Genomic DNA, 21,122 nt, shown 5'->3' with positions numbered 1-21,122 from the left:
CATACTATGGATAAACAGTAAGTTCTGTTGAAAGTCTGCAATACCACTAATCTTATATTAACAATAAGCTGGAAAAATCTAGCCTTGCTCAGCATGAAGTGGACACTGACCATGATATTGTGTGGTCCAATACTTGCATTGGTGCAGGTTTAGGTTAGAGCAGTTATTTAAAGAGTGTTGAGGCACTTCTATACAGTCCAAATTTAAACAGAAATGATCATCTCTATTGACAAGATTTGGGAGAGTTTCATCCTTATAAATGAAAAGCAATAGTGTGTTTTCTCACTCATATTAATTAACATTTCTTTAAAATTTAATTTAATGTTATGTCATATCATTATTACATTTAATTTTATTTCAAATCACTTAATTTTAAATTTGGACTTTATTGTACTTTACTGAAACCACTCACTAGGTGGTATCTGGCATGGCTTGGCTTTGTAAATAGGATTAACATTCTTTGTTCTAGCTTCATCTTGTGATTATGCTGATGATGACCAGTTAGTTGCAGTCAAAATATTTGCCATAATAAAATTATTATATTCATGTGAATGTGTGTGTCTAATAAATGCCGCAAGTGGCATTAAAACTTTGCCTATGAATTGTGCAATATTATTTAGTCTGTGTTTGCATTCTGCTAAAATGTTTTGTCGTAATGTTATAACTTTGCAATGGTTTCTGCAAAATAAAGAAAATTCCAATTATCATCCTCCAAGTTTCTTGGATGATCCTTTAAATACTCCAGGTTATTTATTATACACTTAATTTATTATTATTTTTATGGCTATTTAGCCTATTTTTGTTTAGGAGTACCCTTTTTTAAAACATCATTGGCTCATTTTACTCAATTTTTAGGGCATTACTGATGTTTTAAAGACAGATATATGAAGAATAAACAGGAAGGATAATTTGGACATACCTTTTGTTGCTGGTTGCCTTCTTATTCAGCAGCATCCGGCATATGGCGATATACATTTATCTGCTGTTGAAGTATGAGTGGAAGGAAGGGGAGGGGTTGGAAATGTGGGAGAATTATCAGTGAGGCAAGGGGCGTGCGAATTTTAAACCCGGGTTTTTTAAAGGGTGGGCAGAAAATTCTTTGGGAGGGAGGTTATAGAGAGAAATTTTTGAGGAAGGAGAAGGATATGATGGGATAAAATCAGGGGTGGGAGTAACGGGATGTCAGCTGTTTTGACAGTGTGTCACTTTAAGAGCTTGTGGGGGAAGTGCTGCAACTAACCAGTGTGCTTTTTATATAACTTTTCTTTTTTTTCCAAATAAGATTTCAGTTTTGAATACAGAACACTGATTTCAAATTCTCTGTAAACTCTTATCTTGGATCAATATGAAGTCTTTACTATCAACAGTAATATTCATCAATAAGGCTTTCAATTTTTGTGTGTGTTCTTGCCACATGAATTTATGTACATTTTTATTCTGGAACGTGAAGTTGGCAATGAGTAATCCACGTTCAGAGCAGAAATCTATGAGATTTGTCATTATTAGCTCTGGCATTTTCTCTCAAGTTTTCCAAAAAAATTCTGCATGCCTGGAATGCATTTCTTACTTTGTTATTTAGGTTCTAAATAGCAAAGACAAAAAAACTCCTTTCTTAATAGAACCTAATGGGGACCATAGGCACAAATATCTCAGTGTCTAATTTCACTTTTCCAAATTCCCTGCCTTTCAAGAAGTTTGTCATTGTGATTAGCAGTGAATTCTATTGTTGATACTCATTTTCCCCTAACTTACATTTCCTGAATATAACATTTTAATTTTTCAAACAAATACAAGCGGGCTGGTTGACTGAGCAGTTTACATGTCCACTCTCCAACCTAAAGAGGCTGCGAGTTTGAATCCTGCCATGGGCATAAAAATACGTCAATTGTTAAACTGTTTATTGTTGAAAGTTGTCTTCGTTTTCTGCCAGGAAAGCACATTAAAAATCATAAGTGTATTAATCTCAAGCTGAGCACTTCATTTTCTGGTGAGTTGCATACATAATTAATATGTAATGCTTTTTTTTTTATGTAAAAAATTTATTTTTATAGTAATGGCCACTAAAACTGCAATGAAAGGGAAAAAACCAACATTGAAAAGAAAATTCATTTCTCTCAAAGAAAAAATTAAAATCTTGGAACAGTTGAAGAATGGAGAAAAACCAGGAGTTGTTGCAAGAACTTAGAATTTAAATGAATCAATATGACTTAGCTCGGCATCCACCTCTAATAGATGCGAGCTAAGTCATATAACGAGCATCCAACACATTTTTGCAATATGGTTGAAAACGAAATTAGTGAATTAATTGAAGGGGAAACAGATTTAAATGAGGAACTGGTACAATTAATAGAGGACGTCGAAGCAAATTGTAGGGAAAGTTCTACCCAAGATTCTGATTATGATGAATCCGTTAAAGAAATTAGCAGAAGGATTGGACTTGGTAAGAAAGTTAGAAATTTTACGGATAATGATCCTCAATGGAGCGCTCTAGAAAATTCATGAGACAACTGGATATTTGTTTAGCTCCATATTATGAACTTAATAAAATATTGCAGCATAGTGATAAGCAAGGTCCTATTACTGACTTCTTGATAACTAAACCAGCCAAAGTATGCAATGAGAATTATACAAATGATGTCCAAGAGATTTCAAGTGATGACGCTTAAAATAGCACTTTATTTTATTTTGCCTAAAACATTTATGCATTATGTGCAATGAAGTTTACCTACAATTTGTAATTTTTATAATTCTATACTATGCATCTGTTTCATAGTTTATATGTTATTAACTTACATGAATTAAATAAAAAAAAAAATTTCGGAACATAACCCTACTTTTTCTATGTGATCTGAGTCTCGAATAACATGCCATTTCTATAGAACCAAACATCTGCGTTATATGAGAGTTACTTGTAATTTTTTTTTTTTAAAAAATAAAATAAAAATACAGGAGTGAGTAAATTTCAAACAGAAGTTTCAAGAGATCTGAAAGAAGAACAATGCAAAAATTTATATAACAAAGAAAAAGAAGGATAATATTCATAATACATTAAACTATGAACCAAAAAATGGAAGGAGAAGGCATTAGAAAAAAGACAGGCTGTACAGTTAGACAAAATTTTTTTTTTATTGCTGTTGTTGTCTAATCACTAACTGCAGAGACTTCATGCACATTACAGAACAATGATCAATTACATAATATGTAAACATATCAGCATAAATTATACTTACCCTACAAATAAAAGGCCTCCAGATAACAGCCACGTTAGTAAGCCTGGACTAGCATTAGTTTCTGTCATCACTTGTGCTCCACAATGAGGACATGCTACATTCATTGGATATGGTCCCCAATGAGCTACATTAACTACAGTGACAGATGCTACTAACAAAAAAAAACATAATACAGATGAAATTACCAAACAAAAATGCACAAAGTAGTAGCACAAAATAATATTACTGTTGGAAGCTTATGCATATGACATAATATTCATTTTATTACCAGAAGCAGTTTTACAATCATCATCAAGCCAGGTACAATCACAAAACAGTGTATTAGTCTGTCAAATGCATGTGCTCTAGGTGTGGAAATAGACCAATCTTCAACTAACTAGTTAAATGGCAAGAAGTGGAATGACTACTTTGGTTTTGCACTGATTTGTTTGATGCTTGTGTGCTCCCATGACATCTTGTGAATGCTTCAGGGATGTTTTTAAATTTCTGTAAGTTCTGTACAGTTGAAAAAAAAAAAAAAAACTTTTCCATTATTTTCATAATTTGTGTTCAAATAAAATTTTTTATAGAAGTTTGTAGTGTAGAATCATTAGACTTAAAGGATTACTCAACCTTAGACAAGTTTAGCAGATACAAAGAAAATGATCATCACAAAATGATGAACTAGATAATACAAATTAGACAAAGGAAATAACACAGGGAAATAAAAGAAAAGGATTATTGAATTATCTGATGGATAATTACTTGAGCATGTGGTAGAGAGAACACTAATTATTATTATTATTATTATTATTATTTTGGGCGACTCCAGGAGTCCTTAAACTCATCGAGGGAAGCCCTAAACATCATGTCCACACAACTATGCGATTACATTCTCACAGTATCTATCATACCTTATCTTGAACTCGCTCACCGTCATAGCACCCACAACAGACTCTGGCAGCTTATTCCACTCATTTACCACTCTAAAAGTAAAGAACCCAGCTCTAACACCCCTGCTAACCACACTCTTGCCCAGCTTCCATAGGTGTCCCCTAGTTCTCCCACCACCAGTCCTGATCTCAAAAATATCCTCTGAATTAATCCTATAGAATCCCTTTAGCAATTTGAATGTCTCAATCATATCTCCCCTCCTCCGCCTATCAACCAATTTTTGCAACCCACAAATCCTCAACCTGTTCTCATATGGTTCATTCCACAGACCTGCTATCATCTTGGTCACTCGCCTCTGGATCCTCTCCACCTCCTCCCCATCAAGAAGAAACCTAGGTGACCAAATCTGAGCACAGTAGTCGAGATGAGGTCTTATCAAGGCTCGATACAGAGGAACAATAACCTGCTTGTCTCTGCTTGTCAACGTATTCTTCAGCAACCAAGTGATTTGATGAGCTGATTTGGCCACTTTTGCAATGTGTCCCCTAAATTTCATCTCCCTATCCACCAACACTCCCAAGTCCCTGGCCTCATCAATCTCTTGGAGTACAGTTCCACCAATGTGGTATACTGCTGCTAATCTTTTCACCCCAAAATGCATAACCTTACATTTTGTCACATTAAATTGACATCCATTCTCCTTAGCTCAGAACTCCAATCTATTTAAGTCATCCTGCAAGACTTTGACATCTTCTGCATTCACTATTGTCCTACCCAACTTTGCATCATCAGCGAACAAATGAATTTTTCCACTTAGATCATTCCCTATATCGTTAATGAACAGATTAAACAGCAGTGGTCCAAGAACAGAACCCTGCGGCACACCACTAGTCACAGGCCGTCTTTTGGACTCTACTCCTGAATAAACTACTCTTTGATATCTCTCCATCAACCAACCACCTATCCATCTCACCAATCCTATATCCATTCCCATATGTTGTAGTTTACGGATTAGTATTCCATGTGGTATCCTGTCAAACGCCTTTGCCAGGTCCGGCAGTATCACTGTAAACCCATTTCCCTTATTCAGTTCAGCCGTCACCTTGTTATAAAACTTGAGCAAGTTACTGAAGCATGATCTACCCTTCACAAAGCCATGCTGTCCCCTGTACAGTATCTCGTTTTCATCAATCCATTCCTGTATTTTTCCCTTGACTACTTTCTCTAAGACCTTGACAACGACTCCTGATATGCTGATCGGTCGGTAATTTGCAACCATAGTCTTGGATCCTCCTTTATGCAGTGAAACTATTTTCCCCTCTTTCCACACCTTCAGGACTAAACCAGACCTGAGACTCAGATTAAACAACATGGTCAAGGGCACTGATAATTCTTTAGCCGCTTCACGCAAGACCCGTGCCGGTATACCATCCAATCCCACAGATGTGTTCACATTAAGGTTCTGTAATAGACTAGTCACCTCCACTTCATTCATCACTATTCCCGTATAAACTAATGGTTCCTTCATTTTTTCAATGTCACCACCTGGATGATATGCTTTTGCAAAGTGCAAAGAAAATTCTTCCCCAGGTGAGGCTCGAACTCACAACCTCACTCACATCACTCACAAGTACTGTCCTATAAGTACCGCGCGCTAACCAACTGCGCTAATATCAAGAGTTTTGATTTGTCTGTAACATCACAGGATATGACTGAGATGTTGTTCTTTCATACATTTGGTAAGTGACCATGTAGTCTTAACTTGAAGGGCAAGTAAGCATGTGAGAATCTTGAGAACAGAATTTGTGGAATGAAAAGACAGGTAATTAGGATACTTAAGAGCTAATAGGACTTAGGAGAAGCAATATAATTGATAGATTAACTTTAAGGGAACTCAATGCAGGGTAATTAAGAAGCACTGGATAATTGTAAATTTTATCCTTCTCACCTGTATTCACACTGAATATAGATACACAGATTCAAAGTGAAACAGATTACTACTGGGATCAAATAGGAATTACAAATCAAGAAGGCATTGTGGAGTACAAGAAAGAAGAGAACCACTGCATAAAAAGTTAGTCTTGAGTTTAAAAAAACTAGCACTGCAATCTGAGGAGAATCCCAAAAAAAGTTCTGTTATGTAGTTGGTTGTTTTAGGAGAAATGTTTCAGAATGACCTTGCTGAATGGAGATGGGGGACTCAGGTAACATATGACACTGGAGTGGTTTAATAATCATATTAGCAGGGTATTCAATCATTAATTTCTTAATATGTACAGGATGCTATGACAGTACGTTTCTATTATTACTGATGTCCTGTCAACAATTTTCTTCTAAATTATTCTATCACTTGCCAGCAATGAAAAATTATCAGATCTTATTAGAGCACACCTGCCTCAAATTCACCTATACCTTGGTATTCCCCGAAGCTTTTTTTTTCTGCCATTTTGGCATCAATACTTATTTTAGAAATCTTTTTTCTCCCATTCTGTTTAACAAACAACCTTAGATTGGCTCTGCTGACAAATTCCTAATATCATTTCTAATGATTCTCCCATTGACGCTATCTATTCACTTCCCTAGTTTATCTCAGAACTCTCATATCTATGGTCTAGTCTTTGATCAAATGCTTTATTTCTAATCTAACTCTCAAAAGCATACATTAAAATAAGGGTTTGAGAACAGACTTGTATACTGCTATTTTTTTAGAGGGACCTGGGGCATAGTATAATTATTAAAAACAACACGTAAGTCCACAGTAATAACTTTAATTAATAAATAAGGTAGATATTTCGTACTAAAAATAATAGTACATCTTCAGTGTTACAAAAAAGATAGGAATAGAATACAAGTAACGAATGTTTTAATCACTTATTAAAATACAATGTTGTCGCGAGCTAAGAAATGAAAGAAATTAATAAATAATTAATATTTAAGATAATTAGTTTTTTTAATGATTACATAAAATAAAAGTCTCCCAGATCTTCGAGAGAGAAAGAGAGGCAATCATTTCGACTTAAATTCAGTCGGTGTAAAAAAGCTTCACAACTTTCTTTAAAGAGGTGTTCATATTTGAACTTGCATCTATGAAGTAGAATAGCTTTATCCCACTGGATATTATGGATAGTGGTAATACTGTGTTGTGCTAGACCAGACTTCTGAGGTTTGTTGTAATCAATATAATATTGATGTTCTCTTTAATTCTTTTTTCCACAGAACGGCCAGTTTGTCCAAAATAAGAAGCATCGCATTCACAAGGAATTTTGTAAACGCCAGCCAAAGACAGAGATGACAGTTTATCTTTTGTAGAAGGCAATAAGGAAGAAATTTTGTTGATAGGAATATAAGTGGGAATCAATTGGTACTTGTTTAAAATTCTACCTATAGGTTCTGAGATTCCTGGAATGTAGGGGATTGGAACTCTGCGAACTGTTGAAGAAACCTTGGCTATTGGAACATAAGATTCAATTATCTGTTGGATTTGATTAGGGTTGTTATTAGATACCATTAACTTTTTAATGATGGAAAGTTCTTGTAGTAAGATTTCTGGAGAAGAGCAAACTTTATGTGCCCTATTAATTAGATTTAAGAATGCCAAATTTTTGAGAAGTATGGTGAGCACACTCTTAATGAATGAGTCTGCCAGTAAATGTGGGCTTTCGAAAGATGCTTGTAGATAAGGTACCAGAATTTTCCTTTTCCATGGTGAATTGGATACGAGGATGAAGGCTATTTATTTGTTGTAGAAAGGTGGAAAGCTCATCTTCAGTATGTGACCAAATGGCAAAAACATCATCGACATAACGATACCAAAGAGATGGTTGAGGATGAATGGATGAAAACAGTCTCTCAAATTGTTTCAAAAAATAGTTAGCCAAAGGTGGAGACAAAGGACTACCCATGGCAGTATCTTCAACTTGTTTGTAGAACTTGTTTTTCCAACTAAAATAACCTGAATGGATAACAAATTCGAAAATTTTTGCGATATCTGGAGGGTAATCTTCATATACTAAATTGACTGTGTCAGCTAATGGGATATTGGTAAACAGAGATACAATGTCAAAACTGGCTAACAACTCAGACTCTTTGATTTTTAAATCCTTGATTTTTTCCAGGAAATCTGTTGAATTTTTTATGTAGGATCTTGAATGGAGACAAGACTTTTGCAATTCGGTAAGTAGGAGAATCAATGCAATTCACGATTGGTTGTACTGGATAGCCTTCTTTATGGATTTTTGGGAGACCATATAGACAAGGAGATCTTCCAAAGTAGGTGGGTAATTTATCCACATAATTTGGGTCCCAACTGATGACCTCATCAAGTAATTTATATAATTGTTTAATTTGTGAATTCGTAGGATTATGTGTGATCTCTTTGTAGGTAGATGTGTCTTCTAAAAGATTGGATACTTTGGTCTCATAGTCAGTCTTATTCATGATTACAATTAAAAAAGCTTTTCCTTAATCGGCCTTAGAAATAGATATATTATTATCTCTTCTTAAAGAAGTTAGACCTTTGATTTCAGCATTTGATAAATTGCGTGGAGGTATTTTGCTTTTAAATAAAAGTCGCAACTTCAAAACGAAGTTTATTAGCATCGTCGCAAGAAAGTCCAGATATATTGCATTCTATATTATGTAAAAAGTCAAGATACGGAATGCGTGTAGGAATAACTGCAAAATCAAGGGCTTTTGCCAAAGCTCTGGACTCAACGTCGAATAAAGAGCGATCAGAAATGTTGATAATCCATTTTTTATTAGAAGTGATGTCAGAGGTTAAGTTTTTCTTTTGTCTGTGATATAAAGAATTATATTTTTGCATAAGTCTGTGAAAATTTCTTTCGTAAGAACGAGTAACAGATTGCTTTGATAAGTGAAGAACAATATTTAGTAATTCATCATTAAGAACAGTTGAAATTTCTTCTTCGAGATCTGAAATAGACTTGATATTAGAAGCTAATTCTTTTTTGGCAGTACGAAGTTGGTTACGAATTAAGGAGAAACTTGCATGAATATAAATAGAGTGGGCTCCAGGAGACTGAATTGTTTCTTTAAACCTAGCAAATGTAGGAATAACTTGCGTACCACGACATTTTTTGAGGAAGGAAATCCGTGCTCGAAGTTTACCTTGTAAAGTGATAGTTTTCCTAGTCTTCCTGTTTGTTTAGTAAAGTCTTCCCCGAAGGATAATGATTCTTATTTTAGAGGGACCTGTGGCATAGTATAATTATTAAAAACAACATGTATTTCCACAGTAATAACTTTAATTAATAAATAAGGTAGATATTTCGTACTAAAATAATAGTACATCTTCAGTGTTACAAACAGATAGGAATAGAATACAAGTAACGAACATTCAGTGGATCACCTATTAAAACACAATGTTGTTGCGAGCTAGGAAATGAAAGAAATTAATAATTAATATTTAAGATAATTAGTTTTTTTTTAATGATTACATAAAATAAGTCTCCCAGATCTTCGCGAGAGAGAGAGAGAGAGAGAGAGAGAGAGAGAGGCAATCATTTAGATTTAAATTCGGTCAGTGTAAAAAAGCTTCACAACATTCTTTAAAGAAGCGTTCATATTTGAACCTGCATCTATGAAGAAGAATAGCATTATCCCACTGGATATTATGGGTAGTGGTAATACTGTGTTGTGCTAGACCAGACTTCTGAGGTTTGTTGTAATCAATATAATATTGATGTTCTTTAATTCTTTTTTCCACAGAACGGCCAGTTTGTCCAAAATAAGAAACATCGCATTCACAAGGAATTTTGTAAATGCCAACCAAAGACAGAGATGACAGTTTATCTTTCGTAGAAGGCAATAAGGAAGAAATTTTGTTGATAGGAATATAAATGGGAATCAATTGGTACTTTTTCAAAATTCTACCTATAGGTTCTGAGATTCCTGGAATGTAGGGGACTGGAACTTTGCGAACTGTAGAAGAAACCTTAGGTATTGGAATATCTATTTCTAAGGCCGATAAAGGAAGAGCTATTGTAATGACTGACTGACTATGAGACCAAAGTATCCAGTCTTTTAGAAGACACATCTACCTACAAAGAGATCACACATAATCCTACGAATTCACAGATTAAACAATTAAATAAATTACTTGATGAGGTCATCAGTTGGGACCCAAATTATGTGGATAAATTACCCACCTACTTTGGAAGATCCCCTCGTCTATACGGTCTCCCAAAAATCCATAAAGAAGGCTATCCAGTACGACCAATTGTGAATTGCATTGATTCTCCTACTTACCGAATTGCAAAAGTGTTGTCTCATTCTTTAAGTGCTCTCACTGGACATTCAAGATTTTACATAAAAAATTCAACAGATTTCCTGGAAAAAATCAAGGATTTAAAAATCAAAGAGTCTGAGTTGTTAGCCAGTTTTGACATTGTGTCTCTGTTTACCAATATCCCATTAGCTGACACAGTCAATTTAGTATATGAAGATTACCCTCCAGATATCGCAAAAATTTTCGAATTTGTTATCCATTCAGGTTATTTTAGTTGGAAAAACAAGTTCTACAAACAAGTTGAAGATACTGCCATGGGTAGTCCTTTGTCTCCACCTTTGGCTAACTATTTTTTGAAACAATTTGAGAGACTGTTTTCATCCATTCATCCTCAACCATCTCTTTGGTATCGTTATGTCGATGATGTTTTTGCCATTTGGTCACATACTGAAGATGATCTTTCTACAACAGATAAATAGCCTTCATCCTCGTATCCAATTCACCATGGAAAAGGAAAATTCTGGTACTTTATCATTTTTGGACATCCTGCTTACTCAAACTTCTTCTGGTACCTTATCTACAAGCATCTTTTGAAAGCCCACATTTACTGGCAGATACATTCATAAAGAGTCTGTTCACCATACTTCTCAAAAATTTGGCATTCTTAAATCTCTAATTAATAGGGCACATAAAGTTTGCTCTTCTCCAGAAATCTTACTACAAGAACTTTCTATCATTAAAAAGTTAATGTCTAATATTTAACGAATTGACAGCGTATACTGGAAATATAGATTAAATAAACTTTAATATACACTTTCCGATATTTCGGCGAACGTTACGTTGCCATCTTCTTGGGAACTTACTAAAAAGACACGTGCACACAAGTACTAATACAACAAATGAGACTGAGGCTAGGACGCTAGCGTTTTCCTAAAGTCCTGATGGTGCCCCCTGGCGGGCTATATTGGTAGTTCTTGGCCTTTGGGCTGAAGTTCTTTTGATAAAAGTTCCCCAAATTTGGGGCAGTTTCATGCATCCAAATTTGTTGAGGTTTGGCATGTTCCTAAGGGCCGAGGCTGATTCCATGAATAGTCTTTCATACTTGAACTTGCTGGGGTGTATTACTGTGGCTTTCTTCCATCTTATTCTGTGGCGAGTATCCAGAGCGTGGTCTGCAAGCCCAGAGTGGCTGTACTGGTGAAATCGACTTTAGGAAAATGCTAGCGTCCTAGCCTCAGTCTCATTTGTTGTATTAGTACTTGTGTGCACGTGTCTTTTTAGTAAGTTCCCAAGAAGATGGCAACGTAACGTTCGCCGAAATATCGGAAAGTGTATATTAAAGTTTATTTAATCTATATTTCCAGTATACGCTGTCAATTCCTTAAATATTAGTTATTATGTCTAACCAGCGTATAAGCCTCTCAACAAGAATAATGATCATCCACGGAGATCTCTTCGCACGCAAGGCCCGCCATTACGGCAAACTGAGGCTGAAATTATCCAGACAACTCAACCGTCTGGCATTCCTAAAACGCTGCCGGGATAATCATGTCATCCCGAACTGTGTTAAATTCAAATACCGCTTCATCTCACAGAAAGCTCTCCATATTTACAACCGCGCTAGCCAGGCATTACTTCGAGAACAAATTACCGCTACATGCGGTTCCCTAGCCGATATAAACAGCGCGATAACAACGCTGGAAAACGAACTTTCACATACGCTGAATCACGAGCTTTGGTCGGTCCTACATGACGTCTCGTGTACGGCAGCTAAAAAAGAATTTGAACGAGTACGAAGCCGACATATCAACAAGTTTGATAAATTAACAAAGAACTCGGCGTCGAAACTACAAACCAACACTGTTGTTAACCTATCGTCAGCTACCTTAAAGCCAGAAGCAATCCACGCTCTGTCACGTGGTCACAACTTCGCCATTGCTCCTAGGAAATTACCGGCCGAGGAATTAATGATTCAAATTGAACGCGGGATCCGCCAACTTCCAACCCACATCGCCAACGACATTAGATTGGATGTAGCCTGTGTTCTCAATAACGCAAAACCTCCAAAATCCAACATATCCATTAGTGAATACAAGGCACTACAAGAATTGAAGAGAAACAAAAAAACAGTGATCACCAAAGCGGATAAGGGGAACGCCACTGTGGTACTCAATCTTAAAGACTACACAGGTAAGCTCAAGGCTTTATTATTAGATCGCTCCACTTACCTCCCCATTGATTACAATCCCACCAGCTCACAAATTAGAAAACTCCATAGGCTCCTTAAGAAGGTCACTTCTTGGCCTGTGGAGATTACCAACAGACTAAAACCCTATAACTCTAGACCCCCCCCCCCACATATATGGGCTCCCAAAAATACACAAAGAAAATGTGCCATTACGTCCCATAGTGGATGGCATTGATTCCCCCACTTACAAACTAGCCAAGCATTTAGCCAAAGCACTCTCACACTATACTGGCAATACACCATCACACATAAAAAACTCAGCCCACTTCAAAGCCAGTATAGAAAACCTTACACTCCAACACAATGACATAATGGTCAGTTTTGATGTCTCCTCCCTATTCACGAATGTCCCTCTCAAAGAAACCTTAGAGCTAATCCAAGCTAAATTTCCTCCCGATATCTCAGCCCTATTTCAGTTTACAATGAACTCAGGCTATTTCGTTTGGCAGGAAAAATTCTACAAACAGATAGATGGGACAGCCATGGGTTCACCACTTTCCCCACCCTTGGCCAACTTTTTCATGGAGATGTTTGAAGAGAAAGCCTTAAACTCAGCCCCACAAAAACCTACCATATGGCTTCGCTATGTTGATGATGTTTTCGCTATTTGGCCACATGGCCCGGATTCACTCCTCTCCTTCCTAACACACTTGAACAACCAACACCCTAGAATCAAATTCACCCTGGAAAAAGAGAAAAACAATAACCTCCCCTTCCTAGACACACTAGTCACCCGCCAACCTGATGGAACCTTGGTTTTCTCAGTTTATAGAAAACCCACCCATACAGGCAGATACATTCACCAACAATCCCACCACCCCCCCTCACAACAATATGGAGTTATTAAAACATTATTCAACAGGGCAAAAATAATCTGTTCTAATAATCAAGCCCTAACCTCTGACCTAAATCACATCCGTGACACTTTCTCAGCCAACGGCTACCCCCTCCAAAAAATACTTAACCCAGTTATCCACAACCCACCACCCCCTCCCCCTCACAAAAAAGATTACTCTAAATCCATCACTATTCCCTACATCAGAGGCACCTCAGAAAAAATCAATAAAATCTTAAAAAAACATGACTTGACCACTTGTTACAGACCACATAGAAAACTGGCATCCCTTATCCGCTCCACCAAAGACCAACCACTTCCCCTAGACCTACCTGGTGTATACCAGGTCCCTTGCAGCTGTAAACTGTCCTACTTTGGCCAAACAGGCAGGACAGCAAATATCAGAATCTCAGAACACAAGGATTACATCCGATTTCACCAGTACAGCCACTCTGAGCTTGCAGACCATGCTCTGGATACTCGCCACAGAATAAGATGGAAGAAAGCCACAGTAATACACCGCAGCAAGTTCAAGTATGAAAGACTATTCATGGAATCAGCCTCGGCCCTTAGGAACATGCCAAACCTCAACAAATTTGGATGCATGAAACTGCCCCAAATTTGGGAAACTTTTATCAAAAGAACTTCAGCCCAAAGGCCAAGAACTACCAATATAGCTCGCCAGGGGGCACCATCAGGACTTTAGGAAAACGCTAGCGTCCTAGCCTCAGTCTCATTTGTTGTATTAGTACTTGTGTGCACGTGTCTTTTTAGTAAGTTCCCAAGAAGATGGCAACGTAACGTTCGCCGAAATATCGGAAAGTGTATATTAAAGTTTATTTAATCTATATTTCCAGTATACGCTGTCAATTCCTTAAATATTAGTTATTATGTCTAACCAGCGTATAAGCCTCTCAACAAGAATAAAAAGTTAATGGTATCTAATAATTACAACTCTAATCAAATCCAACAGATAATTGAATCTTATGTTCCAATAGCCAAGGTTTCTTCAACAGTTCGCAGAGTTCCAATCCCCTACATTCCAGGAATCTCAGAACCTATAGGTAGAATTTTAAAAAAGTACCAATTGATTCCCACTTATATTCCTATCAACAAAATTTCTTCCTTATTGCCTTCTACAAAAGATAAACTGTCATCTCTGTCTTTGGTTGGCATTTACAAAATTCCTTGTGAATGCGATGTTTCTTATTTTGGACAAACTGGCCGTTCTGTGGAAAAAAGAATTAAAGAGAACATCAATATTATATTGATTACAACAAACCTCAAAAGTCTGGTCTAGCACAACACAGTATTACCACTACCCATAATATCCAGTGGAATAAAGCTATTCTACTTCATAGATGCAAGTTCAAATATGAACGCCTCTTTAAAGAAAGTTGTGAAGCTTTTTTACGCTGACTGAATTTAAATCTAAATGATTGCCTCTCTCTCTCGAAGATCCGGGAGACTTTTATTTTATGTAATCATTAAAAACTAATTATCTTAAATATTAATTATTTATTAATTTCTTTCATTTCCTAGCTTGCGACAACATTGTATTTTAATAGGTGATTAAAACATTCGTTACTTGTATTCTATTCCTATCTTTTTTGTAACACTGAAGATGTACTATTATTTTTAGTACGAAATATCTACCTTATTTATTAATTAAAGTTATTACTGTGGACTTATGTGTGGTTTTTAATAATTGTATACTGCTAGTTTAGTGTTTTGGCTATTTTTCTCTCTAATTCTACAACAAAAAGACAAATGAAGATTAATAACAGCTGAAATTAAGTTTATGAGAAAAACTGCAAAATATAATCTATTTGATCATAAAAGAAAAGAATTAAACCAGGAACCAGTAATAGAAAAAATTTAAAAATATAAACGTGAATGGAGCATGTTGAAAGAATGAACACAAAGATTATCAAAACAAGCCTTAAATTACAAACCATTAGGAAAAAGAAAACCAGGACGTCCTCTAAAGAGAGAGATTCAATGATGATTTCTAAGGCCGGAACAAGCCACTGTAGGCCTAAATCCTTGAAAAGCTAAAAATTAAAGATACCAAGAAATTTTATACTTGGTTTAATCCTTTATCCAAGTGTAAGCAAACAAAGTTTGTGCCTGAAGTATTTTGAGTACTGGGGCAACTGGTTGTAAAGGTGGTATGACTTCACATCACTTGCCTTAGTATCCCATAATGCAAAGCACATCTCCTTGTGGAGATATATAATGTTATGCAATATGGGAAAGGTCAGACCCAGAGGTGATACCAAGGTTGAAGTAATGCAGAAGTCATATTTTTGCATTACGGAATACTAAGGCAAGTGATGTGAAGCCACACCACTTTTACCACAAGTTGCCCTAGTCCTGAAAATACTTCAGGTGCAGCTTTGTTTGCTTTCGCTTGGATAAAGGATTAAGTCAAGTATAAAATTTCTTGGTATCTTTAATTTATAGTATAACCAAGTGGAAAAACTTTCAACAATCCTTGAAAAGCATGATGATGATTCTCTTTAATTCCATATGAATTTATTAAAATTGCTCTCCACCCTATTCTATTATATATTTCCATACTTAATTTCTCATCTTCACTAAAAAATTTACCTAAATTCATGAAATATTTTAGTTGTTTTATATTCTCCAATGAGAATGAAGTCAAATTTTTCCATGTTTCTGCTTATTTCAGTTTATGCCTAATAGCTAGTCTTAATGGCAAATTAGTTACTGCTTTTATTCAATTTCAGTTCCTCTCTTCATGACGGGAGGAATCTTTATCTGGACGATTTTCAATCGAAGGTGAGTTAGCCCATCTCATACGGAGGTAGCAGGGTTTTTTCTCCCGGAAACTCTGCTTTTTCATTCCGCATACAGACAAATAAGCCCTTCAGCACACACGCAATTTACAGACACAGAATACCAGTTGTGGTGGTGGGCGGTAGATGGCATTGATGGGAATGATTCGTAGTAGAGGTTCGGTGTAGTGGTTGAGACAGTTGTAGGTGTCAGGAATAATAATAATAATTTGGTTGAGTATCCTGGAGACTTGTACTAGACTTGTTTGGGATTGATTGATATTTAAGGTTTATTGGTATAAGGACAGCAAAGGCCCCATGCTGTGCCATATCAAAGGTTACAGCAGTAAGTATGGTATTAAGTAATAAAGGGATAAATTAGTATGTAATATGTACAAAGACAAAAAATAAATTTAAAAAAATTAAGCTAAATGATGTAGTATCTACACATAAATAGAATTTATAATCAAATGTGATTGTATAAATTTTTAAAAAAAATTAATTCTTTATAAGTTAAAATCATCATGCAATTTGTCTGCATCAGATAACATCTGCCTGAATGTTTATAGCTCAGCCAGATAAGTAAAAATTTCATTCCTCTCTTCTGTGAAGTGCTGACACACCACCAAAATATGACAAAGGGTTAGATGCATGTTGTATTTTTGCAAATGGGTGGGTCATCAGCCCTCAATAAATAATACATAAGATGATTGACCTATGCAGAGTCTAGCAAGAACAACTTCCCCCTTCTTATTCTACATTGACTAGAGCAGGGGTTTCTCAAACTGTGTTCTGCGGAAGGTGAATAGGTGTTCCACGAGAATTTCTGAAATTTGTCATTTTAGTTTTCTAAGCATTTTTCATGAATAAATATTTTATAGTAAAAATATTCTGAGGAGAATAATATTCGTGAATATGTCGAAAAGCTCAGACCCAGATCTGTGTATCGTTAATTTTCACACATCGAAACCTTTCAACATTTGGGAGAGGGAATGCTGCTGTTTATGACGGGTAATAAAAATTGGTTGAAAGCCCATTACGACAATTGGTGTCATATCTTCTGTTCTCAAAACTGAAGGAAATGACATCTGCGTTGCAAATGTCAGTGACCAAGCAGCATATTTTTAAATATGGAAGTATTCATGAATTATCGTTAATTTTCACACATCGAAATCTTTCGACAATCAGGAAAGAGAATACTGCAATTTATGACCGATCATAAAAATTGCCTGCAAGCCGATTACAACAATCGCCAGCATGTTCTCAAAACTGAATGAAATAACACCTGCGTTGCAAATATCAGTGACCAATCAGCAAGGAAGTATAAAGAAAATTTTTCCACTGAAATTGAAGAGTAGTCTATATCCGGTTCTCAAATCTATTACTACTGAATACTTTCTTCGCAAGTTCGTATTGCAGTGTGTAAATGCTTGTTCTGAAACCGGAGTGCCGTGATTTTTTTTTAAAAGTAATAGGAATACAGAGTTAAAATTAATATGAATAAGAGACAAGGCACTTTGTTTAATTTTGGTATTAAGAATTAATACCAAAATCTCTTATTGAAGGTGTTTGTGATGGAACAGATAGTGAGTCCCACCTCAAGCCTACAAAGATCTCCAGGATGTACAAAAGGAGGGAAATACCACCAGTACACAGGAGAAACAGTCTGCATTTACTCGTAAGTACTCATAATAATATTATAAATATATTTGGTGATCAGAATGGGATATGTCAATGAAAATCAGCACAAATTAATTTAATGATGTTTGCCTGAAGAAACTACGACATGCTACAACATTTCATTAGTCCAGTGATTGATAACCAATTTAAATGTAATTTATATTTGTCAACATGCCATACCGTATACATAAATGTACTAATACTCTTTATGATTATGCATTATTAATACTTATGTTAATGTATGAACTTTAAAAAAAATTGGAAAGGTATTTACGAGTAAATTTGTTGGGACCGGGCCCTCAGAAGAAAAAAAAAAATCAGCTAACGTCTTTATTCCCATATACAGGGAGTAGGCGAAGCGACTTTTAAAAAAAGAATTCTTCTTACTCTTTTAACTAATTTGATAATTAATATCTGATTTATTTCGAACTGTTTAATTTTTGTTACTGAACATTTTATCAAATCATTCTTATTACAATTGCTTTTACATTATTTGATACGGTTTAGTACTTTTCTTACAATTACAATTCATATTTACTTTTGTGTGTTGCAGTCTTTTTTTGCTATTTTGCATTATTCATTTACTTTTATATTATTCGACATTTCTTATTTATAATCTTATTGTTTTTCATACTAAAGTTACCTTTACAACACAATTCTATTTGTTTTTATTATAGCTCTGACAAATATTGGAATTTGAATATTATTGAAAAAATACCCAGGGATTCTTGTTTAAAGACAGGAACTTTAACACAAAGAGGAGCAAGTACTTCTGCTGACACATCTACTTGTATGATGGAGAAGATATGGAATTGCAAACGGTAGTTTCTTCAAAAGCTAATATTAAAGAACAAGAGTCATCTAAGAACAGACCAAAACGGAAGTACCATGAAAGTTATTTAAATTATGGATTTACGTGTATTGGCAATACACATGCTCCTGATGTTTTATGTAATAAAATACTAGTAAACAGTTCTTTGGCTCCAGCTAAATTTTGTAGGCACTTCAAAACGAAACACACTGATTACAAAGGAAAAGATATACATTTTTTAAAGAGGCGACGTGATACATTTTTTAAAGAGACTCGCTAGAAAAATCTAAACTTCAAATGGCTACAATTGCTTCAACTGAAAATGCAACAGAGGCATCTTTTCGTGTGAGTTACCGCATTGCACTTCATGGTGAAGCTCATACAATTGGTGAGACGCTCATTAAGCCTTGTGTGAAAGACATTGTATCATGCATGTTAAATGAGCAGGTTGCTAAAAAAAATAGATGCAGTACAATTATCAAATGATACTGTTTCATGCCGCATCAAAGATCTTTCTGCTGACATAGAAAAAGAGCTAATTCATCGACTTATACTGCAGTGAATATTCATTCCAAATGGATGAATCTACAGATGTCGCAGGATTCGCTGTATTACTAGTGTTTGTTCATTACATATTTGATAAAAGTACTGAAGAAATGTGCGAACATCTACAAGAAAAAACTGCCAGAGAAGATATATTCAACTGTATTAATAAATATATTACAAAACAGGAAATCGGTTGGGAGAAGTGTATTGTTATTTGTACAGATGGTGCTCAAGCAAAGGTAGGAAAGATGAAGGGAGTTGTAACACATATCCTGCAAGTAGCTACAAGAGCCACCAAAAGTCATTGTGTTTTGCATAGACAAGCACCAGTAACAAAAAGAATTCCTACATATGTAAAAACTATTTTGGATGAAGCCGTAAAAATGATCAACTATGTAAAATCTCGACTACTTCAATCCAGATTATTTAAAATTTTGTGCATTGAAATGGGTAGTGCACATAATGCACTTTTATTACATACTGAAGTGAGATGGCTATCCAGAAGTACAGCTTCGTAGTCAGTTAATGTTCTTCTTGATGTCACATAATTTAGGACAAAATTTTATTGAATTATTAAGAAATTCTTCATGGTTGATGAGTCTTGCATATCTGGCAGATATTTTTACAAAGTGCAATGAAATTAACTTATCATTACAAGGAAAGAATATTATAATTTTTAATACAAGAGATAAAATTGCATCTTTTGATAGGAAGTTGCAATTCTGGATTTCTACAGTTGAACAGAATACTTTTGATTGTTTTCCCACCTTGCATGAATTTTTGACTGAAATAAATTCTAAAGTAAATGAAGAAGTATCTAACTTAATTTTAGAACACTTGCATGACTTGCAATCAACCCTTTTGCAATATTTTCCAAAATCCAGTGTGGACAATTCCTGGTTTCTGAATCCATTTACAGTGACAGCTAACCAGCAAGCTTCAGCGCAAGTGACTATGAAAATCTAATTGACTTAATTAGTGACTCTGATTTAAAACAAAATTACAAGGAACTGCCAATAAATGATTTCTGGACAAGCGTGTCAAAACTAGCTATTCTTGTTTTACTTCCTTTTACAATGAGATATTTATGCGAGACAGGATTTTCATATTATGCTGCAACGAAATCAAAGTCCAGTAACAGATTTGACGCTACCCCAAATATGAGAATTCAACTTTCTAATATTGTGCCTGATATCAAAAGAATTTGTAATTCAAAGACCCAAAAACATCGTAGTCATTAAGAACTTAATTTGCAATATACGTTTTACTATTTTTATGTGTTCTGTTTTTACTAATTAACATTTGACAATAAATGTTTTTTTTTTCTTAACGCTTAGATTTACTCATTTATTTTATTTATATTTACCTAACCTACAAAACCAGCACACAGAAGAAAAAGTCTGCATTCACTCATAAGTACTTATAATAATATAAATTTTTGGTGATCAGAATAGGATATGTCAATGAAAATCAGCACAAATTAATTTAATGGTGGTTTAATTGATGGTTAATTAATTATTAATTAATTAATGATGTTTAATTAATTAATAATGTTTAATTAATTAATTGCTGATAATTATTAATTGCCAATTGTTAATAATTAATTACCAATTATTAATTAACAATAAAATAAGCTAAATTACCAATTAATTATTAATTAATACATTACAAAATAACCAAGGTGTTCCGTGAACATTTCAGGATTTATGAAGTGTTCCGTCGTAGAAAAAGTTTGAGAAACCCTGGACTAGAGTGCCAATGCTTAATTTCGGTGCAATTTGTCAGCGCTTTCTACTATTAGGAAATTAGCTTTCATCTTATACATTGTCTGTAGTCTGTATGAGCAGATCT

The 21,122-nt window shown here is 35.0% G+C and overlaps 1 protein-coding gene across 2 annotated transcripts in view; it reads right to left on the bottom strand.

The window, feature by feature from the left end:
• LOC150105952 (LITAF domain-containing protein-like) overlaps window positions 1–21,122 on the bottom strand; it is an 89,403-nt gene that overhangs the window by 10,226 nt on the left and 58,055 nt on the right. The window contains exon 4 of one of the 2 annotated variants that reach the window (XM_090393721.1): window positions 3,231–3,381. In XM_090393721.1, the coding sequence (XP_090249847.1) occupies window positions 3,231–3,381 (151 nt within the window). The remainder of the gene's footprint in view (window positions 1–3,230; window positions 3,382–21,122) is intronic. The other variant, XM_090393722.1, reaches the window with a different exon arrangement.

This window comes from Typopeltis vanoorti, chromosome 6, assembly GCF_054136105.1.
Source record: "Typopeltis vanoorti isolate ZY-2024b chromosome 6, IOZ_Tvanoo_1.0, whole genome shotgun sequence".
Taxonomy (NCBI): Eukaryota; Metazoa; Arthropoda; class Arachnida; order Uropygi; family Thelyphonidae; genus Typopeltis; species Typopeltis vanoorti.
The sequence above is the reverse complement of the archived record's forward strand: the minus strand, read 5'-3'. Positions and strand labels throughout refer to the sequence as shown.